This window comes from Pelecanus crispus, chromosome 13 (assembly GCF_030463565.1).
Source record: "Pelecanus crispus isolate bPelCri1 chromosome 13, bPelCri1.pri, whole genome shotgun sequence".
Taxonomy (NCBI): domain Eukaryota; kingdom Metazoa; phylum Chordata; class Aves; order Pelecaniformes; family Pelecanidae; genus Pelecanus; species Pelecanus crispus.
The window spans coordinates 63,262-76,865 of record NC_134655.1 but is presented as its reverse complement, the minus strand read 5'-3'; the positions used below and the strand labels follow the sequence as shown (position 1 = coordinate 76,865).

At 60.4% G+C, this 13,604-nt stretch overlaps 3 protein-coding genes across 6 annotated transcripts in view; all 3 read left to right on the top strand.

Moving 5' to 3' along the window:
• HDAC8 (histone deacetylase 8) overlaps nucleotides 1–4,118 on the top strand; it is a 39,882-nt gene extending 35,764 nt beyond the window's left edge. For all 4 annotated transcript variants that reach the window (XM_075720502.1, XM_075720503.1, XM_075720501.1 and 1 more), the window contains one exon: nucleotides 3,991–4,118. In XM_075720502.1, coding sequence (XP_075576617.1) covers nucleotides 3,991–4,013 — 23 coding nt within the window. In that variant the 3' untranslated portion in view covers nucleotides 4,014–4,118. The remainder of the gene's footprint in view (nucleotides 1–3,990) is intronic.
• Nucleotides 4,119–6,571: 2,453 nt separating this feature from the next.
• CITED1 (Cbp/p300 interacting transactivator with Glu/Asp rich carboxy-terminal domain 1) lies at nucleotides 6,572–7,030 on the top strand. Its single transcript, XM_075720384.1, has one exon. The coding sequence runs from the start codon at nucleotides 6,572–6,574 to the stop codon at nucleotides 7,028–7,030; it is 459 nt and encodes a 152-aa protein (XP_075576499.1).
• A 1,291-nt stretch (nucleotides 7,031–8,321) lies between these two features.
• RPS4X (ribosomal protein S4 X-linked) lies at nucleotides 8,322–12,898 on the top strand. Its single transcript, XM_075720520.1, has 7 exons — nucleotides 8,322–8,350; nucleotides 8,560–8,637; nucleotides 9,273–9,453; nucleotides 9,894–9,991; nucleotides 11,122–11,293; nucleotides 11,954–12,111; nucleotides 12,740–12,898. The coding sequence occupies exons 1-7, from the start codon at nucleotides 8,348–8,350 to the stop codon at nucleotides 12,839–12,841; spliced, it is 792 nt and encodes a 263-aa protein (XP_075576635.1). The 5' UTR covers nucleotides 8,322–8,347; the 3' UTR covers nucleotides 12,842–12,898.
• The last annotated feature ends 706 nt before the right edge of the window (nucleotides 12,899–13,604 follow it).

Here is a 13,604-nt window from a genome sequence, read left to right as displayed (position 1 = left end):
ACCAGTTAAATAGGAGCTATATGCCAAAACTCTTTAAACCTTATCTCACAAACAGCCTAAATTAAAGTCAGCTTTTATTGAAATCTTCCTGACAGGTGGACAGATGGCCACAGCATGTCTGGTAGTGGCTTGGGTTATGCTTCTGTTACCTTGTTAAGAGGAGTGTTTTTAAAAGTAAGGTCAGGTTTGTAAAGAATTGGTGACACTGCAAATAAACAGCCAGCTGTGTTGAGAGGTCATACTTGAAAAATACGATCATCATCATATTTGAAAAGTCATGACAGTCAGGTGAAGTCCCCAGTGACTGGAAAAAGGGAAACATCATGCCCATTTTTAAAAATGGTAAAAAGGAGGACCCTGGGAACCAACCAGTCAGCCTCACCTCTGTGCCCAGTAAGATCATAGAGCTGATCCTCCTGGAAGCTATGTCAAGGCATATGGATGACAGGGAGGTGACTAGAGGCAGCCGACGTGGCTTCACAAAAGGCAAGTCATGCCTGACTCATCTGGTGGCCTTCTATGATGGAGTGACTGCATTGGTGGATAAGGGAAGAGCAACTGATGTCATCTACCTGGACTTCCATAAGGCCTTTGACATGATCCCACACAACATCCTTGTCTCTAAACTGGAGAGGTATGGATTTGATGGATGGAGTGTTAAATGGATAAGGAATTGGCTGAATGGGCACATCCAAAGAGTTGTAGTCAATGACTCGGTGTCCAAGTGGAAATCAGTAACAAGTGGTGTCCCTCAGGGGTCTGCACTGGGACTGATAATTTTACTAATGGCATGACGGTGGGATTGAGTGCACCCTCAGCAAGTTTGCAGATGATACCAAGCTGAGTGGTGTAATTGATATGCTTGAGGGAAGGGATGCCATCCAAGGGGACCTTGAGAGGCTGGAGGAGTTGGGTCCACGTGAACCTCATCAAGTTCAACAAGGCCAAGTGCAAGGTCCTGCACCTGGGTCAGGGCAGCCCCTGGTATCAGTACGGGCTGGGGGATGAATGGGTTGGGAGCAGCCCTGCAGAGAAGGACTTGGGGGTACTGGTGGATGAAAAACTGGACATGAGCCTGCAACGTGTGCTTGCAGCGCAGAAAGCCAATCTTATCCTGGATGCATCACCCCCAGCGTGGCCAGCAGGTCGAGGGAGGGGGTTCTGCCCCTCTACTCCACTCTAGTGAGACCCCCCTGGAGCCCGGCATCCAGCTCGGGGGTCCCCAGCACAGGGAGGACGGGGACCTGCTGGAGCGGGTCCAGAGGAGGCCAAGGAAATGGTCCGAGGGCTGGAACCCCTTTCCTAGGAAGAAGGGCTGAGAGAGTTGGGCTTGTTCAGCCTGGAGAAGAGAAGGCTCCAGGGAGACCTTATTGTGGCCTTTCAATATATAAAGAGGGCTCTGAAGAAAGATGGAGAGAGATTTTTTTACCAAGGCCAGTTGTGACAGGACAAGAGGCAATGGTTTTAAACTGAACGAGGGTAGGTTTAGGTTGGACATAAGGAAGAAATGTTTTTTGATGAGGGTGGTGAGACACTGGAGCAGGTTGCCCAGAGAAGCGGTGGATGCCCCATCCCTGGAAGTGTCCAAGGTCAGGTTGGATGGAGCTTTGAGCAACTTCATCTAGTGAAAGATGTCCCTGCCCACAGCAGGAGGGTTGGACTAGATGGTCTTCAGAGGTCCCTCCCAACCCAAACCCTTCTGTGATTCTGAGATGCATTCAGTGAGATGAAATGCTTGCTGCACGTGGTTGTGGGTGTCATCAGCCTCAGACACATGTGCCCACACAAGGGCTTCCTACAGAGGAGGGCAGCTAATTACAGCCAGACAGAAAAAGCTGGGGGCGTGAGCACACGTCTCAGCCTGGATGCAGGGAAGGTACCATGGCTGGGATTACCCTGTCAATAAGAGAGAAATCTCTCAGTGGACTGCCTGGAGCTGGGGGTTAACGTCTGGATGCAGGAGGACCTGGAGGCTGTGTAGGGCTGAATGAGAAGCAGATGCTCTCAGGGGAATATGTTCCAGCTGCTTCTGATGCATGGTTTTCCATTCCCTTTCGTACCACAGTGTCTGAGTTCAGGAGGGGAGAGCTTGCATATGTAGCTCTTCCCCTGCACCATGGCTAGCTTTTCAGTTCCCCAGCCTAGTTTTTCCCCAGCCTCTCCAGTCCCCAGCCCACTTTTGACTCCTAGACATGCTTCCCAGGTGCTGACAGTCCCATTACCGCAGTTTGGTGGGCTACCACTTCCCACATGTACACTCATCACCGGTTACAAGCCTGACATAGAGTAGGAGACACCTTCCTCTGCCTCTTTGGTTTAAATCACCATTTGTTTCATCAAAAGTCAAAGTTCTGCGTGCTTATACCATAAGCTCACATCCTCCTCCTGCATGCAAGTTTGGTTGGAGCTTGTCAGTTAGAGAGTGAACCCTGCAATGCAAAAATATCCCTGGCACACAGTCAGTCCTGGCACATGTCTTTTCTCTGAGGCGGTGCTTTGCCCTGGAGCAAAGTTCCCATCCTTTGCTCCCAAGAGAGCACGGATGCTCCAATTCTGTGGAAGCAACTCAGAAAACAGCCATGACTTCTGGTGTCTTATGGAGAGATGAATAAAAGGCAAGTGGTTAGGCTCCATGCTTGCTGAAGCGGGCTTGTAACGTGGCACACTACCAGCCTCACCTGGATCACCTTAAGGCAGTTGTCCCCATGCCTGTGTGAGGGACCGCTGCCTGGGAGGAGGTGCAAACCTGCAGGACTGGTCTGTGCCCATCCTTTGGAGATGGGTGACTTCAGTGTGGGTCTGTTGAAACCCTTCTTTGGGAACGTTCGGTCCACTGCCTGATTGCAACTGCTGTGCTTTGTTACACACAGCTCCCCCACTCCTTTTCTCTCCTACACATGATGATTTTTGTTTCCTTCTTTGTCATGTCACAAAAGACCAGTCCTCCTCTTTACTGTCACCTGTCAAAGTGCTACATGGGGCACGAGGCAGTTATAAACCCCGTTCCCTATGGATGCTTGACTTACGGGCTCCCAAGGCAATTGCAGCTTAACTAGAACTAGAGAGACCCTGGTCTGCATTTGGCAGGAGCGTGTGTAGCGTCCCTGAGGCCGGCTCCTGCGGCACTGGCATCCCTCTGTTGGCCCTTGGGGCAGAGCCAGAGCCTCCTTGCTCTTCTCAAAGCTGCATGCAGGGCTGGGGCTTGCCTGAGGGCAAAGGAAGATGGTTCCCCACCTGATCTCCATGCATTTCCTCAGGAGCTGGGGCAGTCCTCTAGCCAGGCAGGAGACTGAAAGCTGCTGGAGTCCAGGGCAGGCAGCTGGGTGAGCCCTGCCAGCTCCTGCCAGCCTTGTTTGATGCCCTTGCCCATCTGTCTCATCCCTGTCCCCAGGAGGAGCTGGGGGCAGCAAGGCAGGGCTCCACAGCCCTTTTAACTCTGTGAATGTTGTGCTGTGTTGGTGTTAGCAGCGAAGTAGGAGGAGGTGGGTGGGAGGTGTGATGGCAGTGGATGCCCTGGGGTGTCCATTCCCAAGCACAGGCCAATCCTAGGGAGGGCACATCGCCCCTGACCTGTCCAGGATGGGAGGAGGAACAGCATCGCTCCAGAGCTGGAAGCGAGGGATCTATGCTGCACGCTCCCGGCAGCACCTCCAGGCTGCAGGAAGGACACGGCAGCAGGGAGTGAGCCTGTGCTCCTCCAGTGCTGGCTCATGAATCCCGAACCAGCCATCAGCCTGCAGGAGAGACTCGTAGCAGAAGCAGTGGCAGGGTCTCCCTTTGGTGGTTCACCAGGTCTGGCTCGGAGGAGGGCAGCAGCCGCCGCGAAGGGAGCGAGGGGCCAGCGGAGACCAGGGTCTGCGCTGGGGCTGGATTCCTGTATCGCTGCCCAGTCCATCAGGCGTAGGGGTGGCACCCCTGCCCCTGGCTAGGCCACTCCGTCAGGCTGAAATACCAGTGGAAATATCCTTTTCTGCTTCCTTTTATTTGCAGGGAATCTGAAGCATGTTGTTTAGCGGAGAAGGAAGGCTCAGGTTTCCGCAAGAGCATTTCCCGTGGGGAAGATGGCGTGTTTATGTGAGCAGCTGGTGAAATTTGTGGCTGTGGGGGAAATTTGGAAGAAATTAGTTGGTTGGTTGATTTTTTTCTCTTTAAAGAAGAAAAGCTGCTGCGCACCATGAGCACCATGGCTCTCCCCAGGCAGGAGTGTGGGCTCTCCAGTCACAGCCTTCCAGAGCTGACAGAGCCTCCCTTGCTCCTTTCTCTTTCTTTTTTTAATACCACAGAGTTTATTCTCACAACTGGTTTTAAAGGTTTTTTAAGAGAGGGGCTGCTCAGAGCTGTGAACCCTCCCCAGCTGGAGCCCAGCGCTGCGTTGCCTTCCTGACAGGAGCACGACCTCTGAGCTGCCCACGGGGGGAGCGGTGCCAAGGGCCAACTGGGGCCCGGGGCATGGGCTGTGCCTCTTTACCCACAGAAAGGCATGGTCATTGTGGTTTTAACTGGGAATTTTTTTAAAATAAAGTATTTTAAATACTGCTTCAGCCCTTTCCTTTCCTCCTGTACCCACCCTGCCCTGCCAGTGCTCTTTTCCACAGCACTTCACGCGTTCAGCGGAGGTCTAGCCAGCGCTGGAAAGCGAACATCTGCAGTTGCGTTTGTGACCGTCCCTTCCAGCCCCATCACATAAGGCAGCACAGACACCCCCCACCCCTGGCGATGGGTGGGCTCCTGAAATCCTGTGCGGAGGGGCCGGACCCTGGGGATGCTCTCCAGAGTGTCGAGGGAGATGCAGAGCAGGGTGGCAGCTCCTGTCCCAGCAGATCTGGGATGAACCTCCAGATGCCCCAGTGCCCCACAGAGCTGCCACGCAGCATCTCAGCGAGGCATCTCGGCAAGGGCACAGGTACACAGATATCTGGGGCAGATCCTTGCCAGTGCCTCGGGCCGTGGAGCCTGGCCTCTGCTGCCCTTGTCCCCTCCTTCACCTGGCCCATGGAGCTTTTATTTGTGCTGTTTCTTTTTAAAGATGTCCAGTCGCTGTGGGAAAGCATATTTCCTGTTGCTTTAATTAGATTACGCTGGAATAAATAGCAAGACGAAGGGACTCCCAGCCTGGCCTGGCTTTGTTTTGGTCTCTTGTTTTTCACTGCTGATCCAAACAACAGGAAATCCAGCGTGGAGGGAGTTCAGCTAGACATGGCTCCCATGTTCCCGCAGAGTGACTCCTGACCCCCTCCCTGCTTTCCCCCGTGTCCCCCCAGCACCCACTGCAGTGGGGTGGGGCGAGACCAGCCTTGTTTGGTGACCGCTGGCAGGATGCTGGTGCTGCCGCTGCACAGCAAAGGTTCTCGGTGCCCAGGGGAGGTGTCAGCCCTGGGATCGTTCAGCCAGGAGAAAAGTGGGGTATGAGAGATCAGAAAAGCTGGCCGGCTGCCCCCTCTGACCCACCTTGGGGCCCCACGTGCTCTGTCCCTGCACCAGGCACAGACGGCCCTGTGAGCTGCAGGAGCTGCTTCAGGAACACAACTGGGAAAACAAACAAACAATAGGAACCCCCCCCGAGTGTCAAACATTGTGGCACTAAATGGGGTTTAGGTGAGGTGCAGGGAGAGCTGCACCCGGGGATGGGACTGTGGGGATATGGCACCCTAAACCAGGCAGGTTGCCCACCCACAGACAGCTGGGGAAATGGAAGCACAGGGTAAAGCACGCCCTCCACCATCTCCATCCACATCCCCGAAAGCAGAGAGACAACGAGCTCAGCTCAGTGCAAAGCAAAACTGCAAAACGTGGGACAAAGGCTTGGGGGTACCCCCAGTGCCCTCTCAGCGGACCCCCTCACACCCAAATCCCCCTCTGGCCCGCTGAGGGCACCAGCCCATGTCACCCTCCCTCACGAGCCCTGGCACCGATTAACCCCCTTCTTGCACCCCACCCTGGATAGGTATTGCAAGTGTGTCCCAGCCTGGATGGGGGGAGACATGGGGGGGTCCCAGCCTGGATGGAGGGGGACATGGGGGTGACCAAAGAGATTGGGAGGCAGGTGGGAGAACGTGGAGGGGGTTGGGGGTGTCCAGACTGGATGGGGAAGCGTGGGAGGTACCAGCCTGCATGGGGTGACATGGTGGGTCCCAGCCTGAACGGGGAGGACACGGAGGGACCCAGCCTGGAAGTGGGGGGCACGGGGGTCCGGCCGGGGGCCGGAGGGGCAGGCGCTGCCGGCGCCGCCCCCGGGGGCCGTCCCGCCCCGTCCCATCCCTCCCAGCCCGCCCCGTCCGCCCGCCGGCCCCGCTCCGCTTCGCCTTTCCCCGCGGCCCGGCCGCACCGGGCCCGCTATAAATCCGGCAGCAGCGGCGGCGGCTGCCCGGGCCGTGCGGGGAGCGGAACCGAGCGGGGAGCGGGGCCGCCCAGGTAAGCGCGGGGGGGAGCCGGGGCGCCGCTCCCCGCCCCGCTCCAGCCTCCCCCCCGGGCCGGGGACCCCGCCGGACCCCATCCGCCGGTGGGGGGGGGGGGGGGGGCGGCATCCCGCGCCCCGCTGAGCGCCGCTGTGTCCCCGCAGGCCCCGGCGGAGATGAGCTCGCTACGGTCCCCGCCCCGGGGCACGAAGGACCGCGAGGTGGCGGCGACGCTGCGCTACCCCTCCGGCACCGGGGCCGGGGAGCTGCCGGCCGCCGCGGGGGGGGCTCCGCCGGCCCCCGCCGCCCCCTCGGCCCTGCAGGCGGGTCCCCAGCTCCTGGCCAGCATGCATCTCCAGAAGCTCAGCAGCCAGCACCGCTCGGCGGGGGGAGCCCGGCGCCCCCCGGAGCCCGGCCCGCTGCCCGGCTGGAGCCTGGGGACGCATACGCGGGGCGCGGGGAGCCGCCCCCCTCCGGCCGCCGGCCCCGGCATCATCGACTCGGACCCGGTGGACGAGGAGGTGCTGAGGGCGCTGGTGCTGGAGCTTGGCCTGGACAGGGCGGACGAGCTGCCGGAGCTCTGGCTCGGCCACCACGAGTTCGACTTCCCCGCGGACCTGCCGGCCGGCTGCTGAGGCTGGAGGGCGGCGGGGCGGCTCCCGCGTCGCCCCGTTCCACCGGGGACCCGCGGCCCGGTGTCGCTGGGCGCGGGGAGCGCCGCGGCTGCCCCACGGGGGGCGAGGGCCGGCGCTGCGGGTGGGGTGGGGGCGCGGGGAGCGCTCGGAGCCCGGCCGGGGTGGGACGGGGCCGCCCGCGGCGCTGGAGGAGAGGCGGGGCCGCGCTGCCCGCCCCCGACGCGGAGCCGCCTCGCTGGGCCGGGCAGGCGGAGCGTTCAAGCTGCTATCTAATAAAATCTGGAAGGGCCGGTGTCCCCCCGGCTGTGCCCCTTTCCCTGTCCAGCTCAGCGCTGGGGCTGGGGCGGGGGCAAAGGGGTCCATCTCCGCGGGGGACCCCGTGGGAAGCGGCTCAGGGTGGGAGGAGGATCTGCCCCCCCGCAGCTCCCGTGCCTCCTTCCGGCTTCACGGCGGAGCCAGGGGTGCCACCCGTGCCAGGGGTGCCACCTGCGCGGGATCCCCGTCGTGTCACCCCCGAGGATGGGGCCGCTGTCCCGCCCGCGCCCCGTTGCGGGAGCGACGCTGCGAGCAGCCGCCGGGGGCCGCCCGGTGCGGGGCCGCTCCACGCGGCTGCCCGGCGGGGCGCTGGGGGTGCCCCGGGGACCCCGGTACCGCGGGGGGACGCGCCAGCCTCGCCGGGGAGCCCAGCCGGGGACCGCTGGCCCCCGAGGTGCCTTCGGGAGCGGGCGCTCAGGCTCGGAGTCGGGTTCGGGGGAGCTGCGTGGGGTCCCAGCTCCACCCCGGGAGGGGCCGTGGGCGAGGGGAGGGCGGCGGCCCGGCACGCGTGTCCCCCCGGCTCGGCTCCCGGAGGGGGTGGGGGTGTTGTGCTACCCCCGACACCCTTACACACTCTCCCAAACCGCAGGGGCACAACGTGGGGGGCTGTCCCACGGCACCGGCGAGGGCCGGGAGGTGTGCGGTCACCCTCCCCACGCCCCCGCGACCCCCGTGCCCAGCCGGCGCTGACACAGCCGCCCGCTGCCGGGAGCGGAGCGCCCCCATCGAGGCCGCTTGCAGCGGGGAGGGGACGGGGCACCCGGCCCTGCTGGTGGGGGCTTCCCGGACCCCCGCCTCACCTCCCGTGGGCAGCACGTCGGCGGGGCACCGCGGGGAGTGCCAGGCCTGTCCCGCGTGGGAGGGACACGCACCCCGTCTGCCCTGGCACCGGGCGGCGCCGGACCTCCGGGACGGCAGGGGGCGCCCGGGGGCGCGGCCGCCGCGCCCGCGGATATCAGCGGCGGACCGGAAGCGGCAGCCCTTTCCCGGCGGAGCGCAGCCATGGTGAGAGCGCGGCGCGGCCGCTCCCCGCCGCCATCCGCTGCCATCCACCGCCCGTCGCGGGCTGCCGCCGCCGCCGCCGCGCCGAGGGGCGTGGGATGGAGCCCGCCGCCAGGGCCGGGGCGGGCGGGAGCCCGGGGGGGCCGGGGAGGGGCGGCTGGGGGGGGCCGGGCCTGGCGGCGGCCCGTAACGAGTCCCGTTCCGTTCCGTAGGCCCGCGGCCCCAAGAAGCACTTGAAGCGCGTGGCTGCGCCCAAGCACTGGATGCTGGACAAGCTGACGGGAGTCTTCGTGAGTGCGGGCCGGGGCCGGGGCCGGGCCTGGGCCGGGGCCGGGGATGGGTCTGGGTCTGGGTCTGAGCCTGAGCCTGGGCCTGGGCCGGGGATGGGGCCGGGCCTGGGCCTGGGCTGCCCGCGGCAGCGGCCTTTCCCGCTCTCTGCGGGCCCAGGCAGCTTCGCAGTCTCACTGACGGGGTGGGCGGGCGGGCGTGCTCAGGGGTGCTGCTCGGGGGATGGCGGTGAGCTGGGGCAGTTGGGCGGTGCAGGGCAGAAGGGGGTGCTTGCTGTTAGGGGCTTTGCAGGCGGTTTTCGTGTTTCCCCCGTTTGCAGCGGATATGGCAGCGGGGTAGTTGGCTGCTCTCTTTTAACCTGCTTCTTGTTGTGTTTTTCTTTCGCTGAGATGGGTTAGTAGATGGTTGTACTGTGTTGGGGGCAGTGTTTTGTGAGGCTGGCAAGACTCAGGGGAAAGGCGCTGTGAATACTGAGAAAAGATACCTGCAGCCTGTCACTGCCTGCTTAGCAGTTAGGCTCCACGCAGCTGTCCTCGGGTGCTGCTGCGAGAGCTGTTGGGGCAGTAGCATTTTTCTCCTGGGGACAGTCGATGCTGCTGTTGTGCTTGAGCGCCCAGCAGAAAGCTTCTATTTGCAGGCACCCCGTCCATCGACAGGCCCTCACAAGCTGAGGGAGTGCCTTCCGCTCATCATCTTCTTGCGGAACAGGCTGAAGTATGCTCTGACAGGAGATGAGGTCAAGAAGATCTGCATGCAGAGGTTCATCAAGATAGATGGCAAAGTCCGCACAGACATCACCTACCCTGCGGGCTTCATGGGTGAGCGGGGGGGGCTGGGGCAGGTACCTTAGGCAGCTCTGCTGCACTGGGCGGGGGGTTGTTTTGTGAGGCTGGCACGATTTGGGGGGAAAGGTGCTTCCCCGGTGGAGTTGAAGGAAAGATAAGTGTAAGCAGTTGTTATTTAGTTTGGAGTTACGCACTGCAATGCATACCAAAGCCAGACATCTGTAGCCTGTAACTGCCTGCTTGCATATGCATAAATTGCTGTTCAGACTTCAGCCTTTGGCAGTTTTTGCTAATTTGCACTGTATCACAGTAAAAGATGTGAGCATGTGGTCAAGAGGAGATACTGACCTCATCATTCACGCCTGAAGCGTTGTTCAGTAGTCCCTGGTTCTTTTTAAATGTGAGCTTTGTGCTGAGGTGTTGGGTAACATAGCTGATAACAGCTGCTCTTTTATTTTCATCTCTGAAATCAGATGTCATCAGCATTGAGAAGACAGGCGAGCATTTCCGCTTGGTGTATGATACTAAGGGCCGATTTGCTGTTCACCGCATCACAGCTGAAGAGGCCAAGGTGAGGAGCTTCAGCTTGGTGTGAGCGTGGGCCCAGTTGGATTTGATCAGGGTGATGTTTCCTCTTTGGCATCTCCTGAACGGGCTTTTTTCCCCGAAAGCTGAGTCCATGCCACCCTTGAGATCAGGGTCTTCAGGATTGGGGTCCAAAGCCTTTGGCGGGGGAAATCTTTGGGTGACGTGAGAGCAACTCCCAGATGACTGCAGGTGCATTGTCTGGTGCTTGAAATGACCGCTGTTGGCATGGGCTGGGTTACCTTCGCAGGGAGCTTTGGGGTGGGGGTGGCTCTGCTGTGGCATGGTGAGCCTTAGTGTAGGGCTCTGCAAGCTAACAGTGATCAGAACCAGGGTACTGCCTGTGGTGCAAAGGCCTTGAACTCCTTCCCAGGTCTGTAATAGAAGTGTTTACAAAACTGCCCTCTGGCCCTGGGTGTCGGGGAGCAACTCCTGCACATGTTTCCTTAACCCAAGCACGTTGGCGTGCCTGAGCTGCGAGTCCGCGCTCCCCTTCACGTGTCCTTCCTCAGGGCAGGCTGTGTGGGCACGCAGTGATGCTGAGGGGAGAGCTGGCTGTGCAGTAGCCAGCTGTAGTGTGCATTTGGGACCTCTCCGCCCTCCCATGGTACGCTTTTACCTCTGGCTACCACTCTGCGTTGACACGAGTCCCAAAGTGGCTGTGAAGGGGTTGGGCTTGAAAGGCAGGAGGGAGACCAGGGTCCCCTGGAGGAGGGGTACAGATCTCTTGGGTCCTGAAGAAAGGCAGCCTCTGCCTCTGCTGTGTGACCACAGGCTTCAGGGCAAAATGAGGAAACTGCCCTGGTGTATGCTTTCCTGGGAAAATGCAGCCAGTGTTTGTGGGGAGGCCGAACCCTGGCGTGGGCAGCTGTTCCCGAAGCGCAGGTGTTTTCCGGTGGGGCTGTAGCATAGCTGTGTGGCACCCTGATGAGAGGGATGGCTGGGGCAGTGAGCTGGGCAAGTTGCTGCCTGGCTCCTGCTGCAAGCCCTGGAGTGTCTGGGTGTTTTGCTTGGGGTCGAGGCCTGCTGTGGCTGGCAGCTCTCTGGGGACAAGAGTCCCCTGGTCCATGGTGCCGCTCGCTGCCTCAGCTGAACACTGTTGGGTTTTCTTTGCAGTACAAGCTGTGCAAGGTGAGGAAGATCTTCGTGGGCACCAAAGGAATCCCTCATCTGGTCACCCATGATGCCCGCACCATCCGCTATCCGGACCCCCTCATCAAGGTTAATGATACAGTCCAGATTGACCTGGAGACAGGCAAGATCACAGATTTCATCAAGTTTGACACAGGTAGGTCTTGCGTCCTATGTAGAACACTACACTCTTCCCCACCGTGGAGAGCAACGTGGAAGTTAAATACAAATACCAGACATCTTTGCTCTAAAGTAGAGAGGCAGTGGTGGCAGCCTTGGGAAAGGGGCTGTTTCCCTGAGGCATCTCCACCTGGAGCTGGAGCAGGGATTCCTCCCATGTGCTGGCAGTGGGAGGTGTTTGGTGTAGGGACTTGTAGCGATTCTGAGAGCGAGCAGGCACCAGGTAGAAGCAGCGAGCTGGTGGAGAGGTTGCTTAAGCCCAGCTCTCGCGGGGCTATGAGCGGAAAGCTCTGGGCAGCCATGGGGAGATTCCTGGCTCTTTGCTGTGGGAGAAGGTTTCAGCTGCAGAGCCATGAGCAGTGCCAGGACAAGTGATACAGGAACACCTCTGTGGTGCTGACAACAACTTTGAAGGTGGTGGGGAATGTTTGGTACGGGCCTTGGGGCCAGAGAGCTGTTTGGCTCCTCGAGGTGTGCCAGGGTTCCTGTGGGATATAGGTGTCACCAGGTGCTCCACTGGCCAGTGCGGCTCTGTCCCTGCACTTCTGCAGCAGTGCTCCTCGAAGAGCCCAAGCGGAAGGGCTTCACCACGGCACTTTGCACCAGCTCTTGTCACACCCATCTTCCTTCACCCCAGGTAACCTGTGCATGGTGACCGGCGGCGCCAACTTGGGTCGTATTGGGGTGATCACCAACCGGGAGAGACACCCTGGGTCATTTGATGTGGTTCACGTGAAGGACGCCAACGGCAATAGCTTTGCCACCAGGCTCTCCAACATCTTCGTTATTGGCAAAGTAAGCCTGCGCGGACACAAGGCGGGTGGGTTCTCTCCTGTTGTTGGGGGCTGCTGGGTGAAGCAAAGAGGTGTTGGTGTCTTCTGTAGGCACCTGCCTTCCCACACAGCGAAGCTCCAGTGCTGGCATCAGTTCTGGCTCTGCTCCCTGTGGTTCTGCCTACTCCAGGCTGACTGCTCTGGGAAGGGGAGGCGTCTGTAAGTTTAGGAATGGGGGCATTTTCAAGAAGCAGCCCTGTGGTTTTGTAAACCCCCCTGAGAGTTGGAGCTGAGCAGTGCTCAGATCTTGATGTGACCTGGGCAGGTGCTCTGACTGAGAGCACCCTCTCCCCCAACACCTCTGTTCTCTCGCCATCCCTGATGGGCTCTTTTGTCCAGGTTGGTAAGGGGAGCGTGTTTCAGTTTTGGCTGAAGTGCATTCGTCATGGGTGTGACCGAAAGACGCAGATGTAGGCCTGTACACCTTCAGCACCTTCCTGAGGGGCTTCTGCTGGGCTGATGCCACAGCCATGTGTATGTGGCCCAGCATGGGCAGGGGCTGACTGCTGCTGCTTTTCCCTCTTGAGAGGGAGAGCTCTGCCCCTGTCCAGGTTTCATGGTGTGAAGTGGCTGCTTCTCCCTTTCTGCAGGGCAACAAGCCGTGGATCTCCCTGCCCCGTGGAAAGGGCATCCGCCTGACCATTGCTGAAGAGAGAGACAAGAGACTGGCAGCCAAGCAGAGCAGCGGGTGAACTCCAGCTCGGGCCAGCAGTGGTCCTTTCAGTACATTAATTAAACCGTTTACCTAATGGCTGTGTGACCGGCTGGGGAGCATCCCAGGGCTGGGAGAAGCTGTGCTGTGCCAGTGCAAAGCCACGCTCTGCTCTCTGGAAGGGCCTGCTGATCTGGCGGGGGGGCTCCTGGCAATCTGAGCAACTGCCAGAGCCATCTTCAGAGAGGCAAGGAGGAGCAGTGGGAGAACCTCCAGGCTGCCTCATCCCTGGGAAGGTGTTGGCACAAACACTCCCAGACATGGTTCCCAGGGATACGCTGGAGGAGCAGGGGACAGGGACAAGCCAGCTGTGCTCTCCCTGGGGCCAGTGGTGCCAGACAGGCTTGAGGCCCTTTGGGATTGCCCCCGGCCATGGGACTGGGCAGAGAGGGGAGGCTCTGTGACCAGTGCTGGGGTGGGTGGTGCATTGCCTGGCGGGTTGGGCTCTGGGTGTGGTGGCACGCAGCATCCCGAGCCCAGCTGGTGGCTGCTTACTGGGGAGATCACTCGCGGGCTGCTCTTCTTCAGTGCCTTTCTCCCGAGGTGGAGCGTGTGGGGGATCACGCTGACAGCCCGGGCAGCGGGGTCCCCCCGTGCTGGGTGTGGCAGTGGTGGTGCTGGAGGCTGGGCAGCTCCTGGGAGGGACTTGGCCCAGGGCAGGGGAATGGGCTGCTGGGGACACTAGGAAGTCCAGCAAAGGCAAGCACCAAGGCCTGACCCAGGGATGGGCTGATGCCCCACAG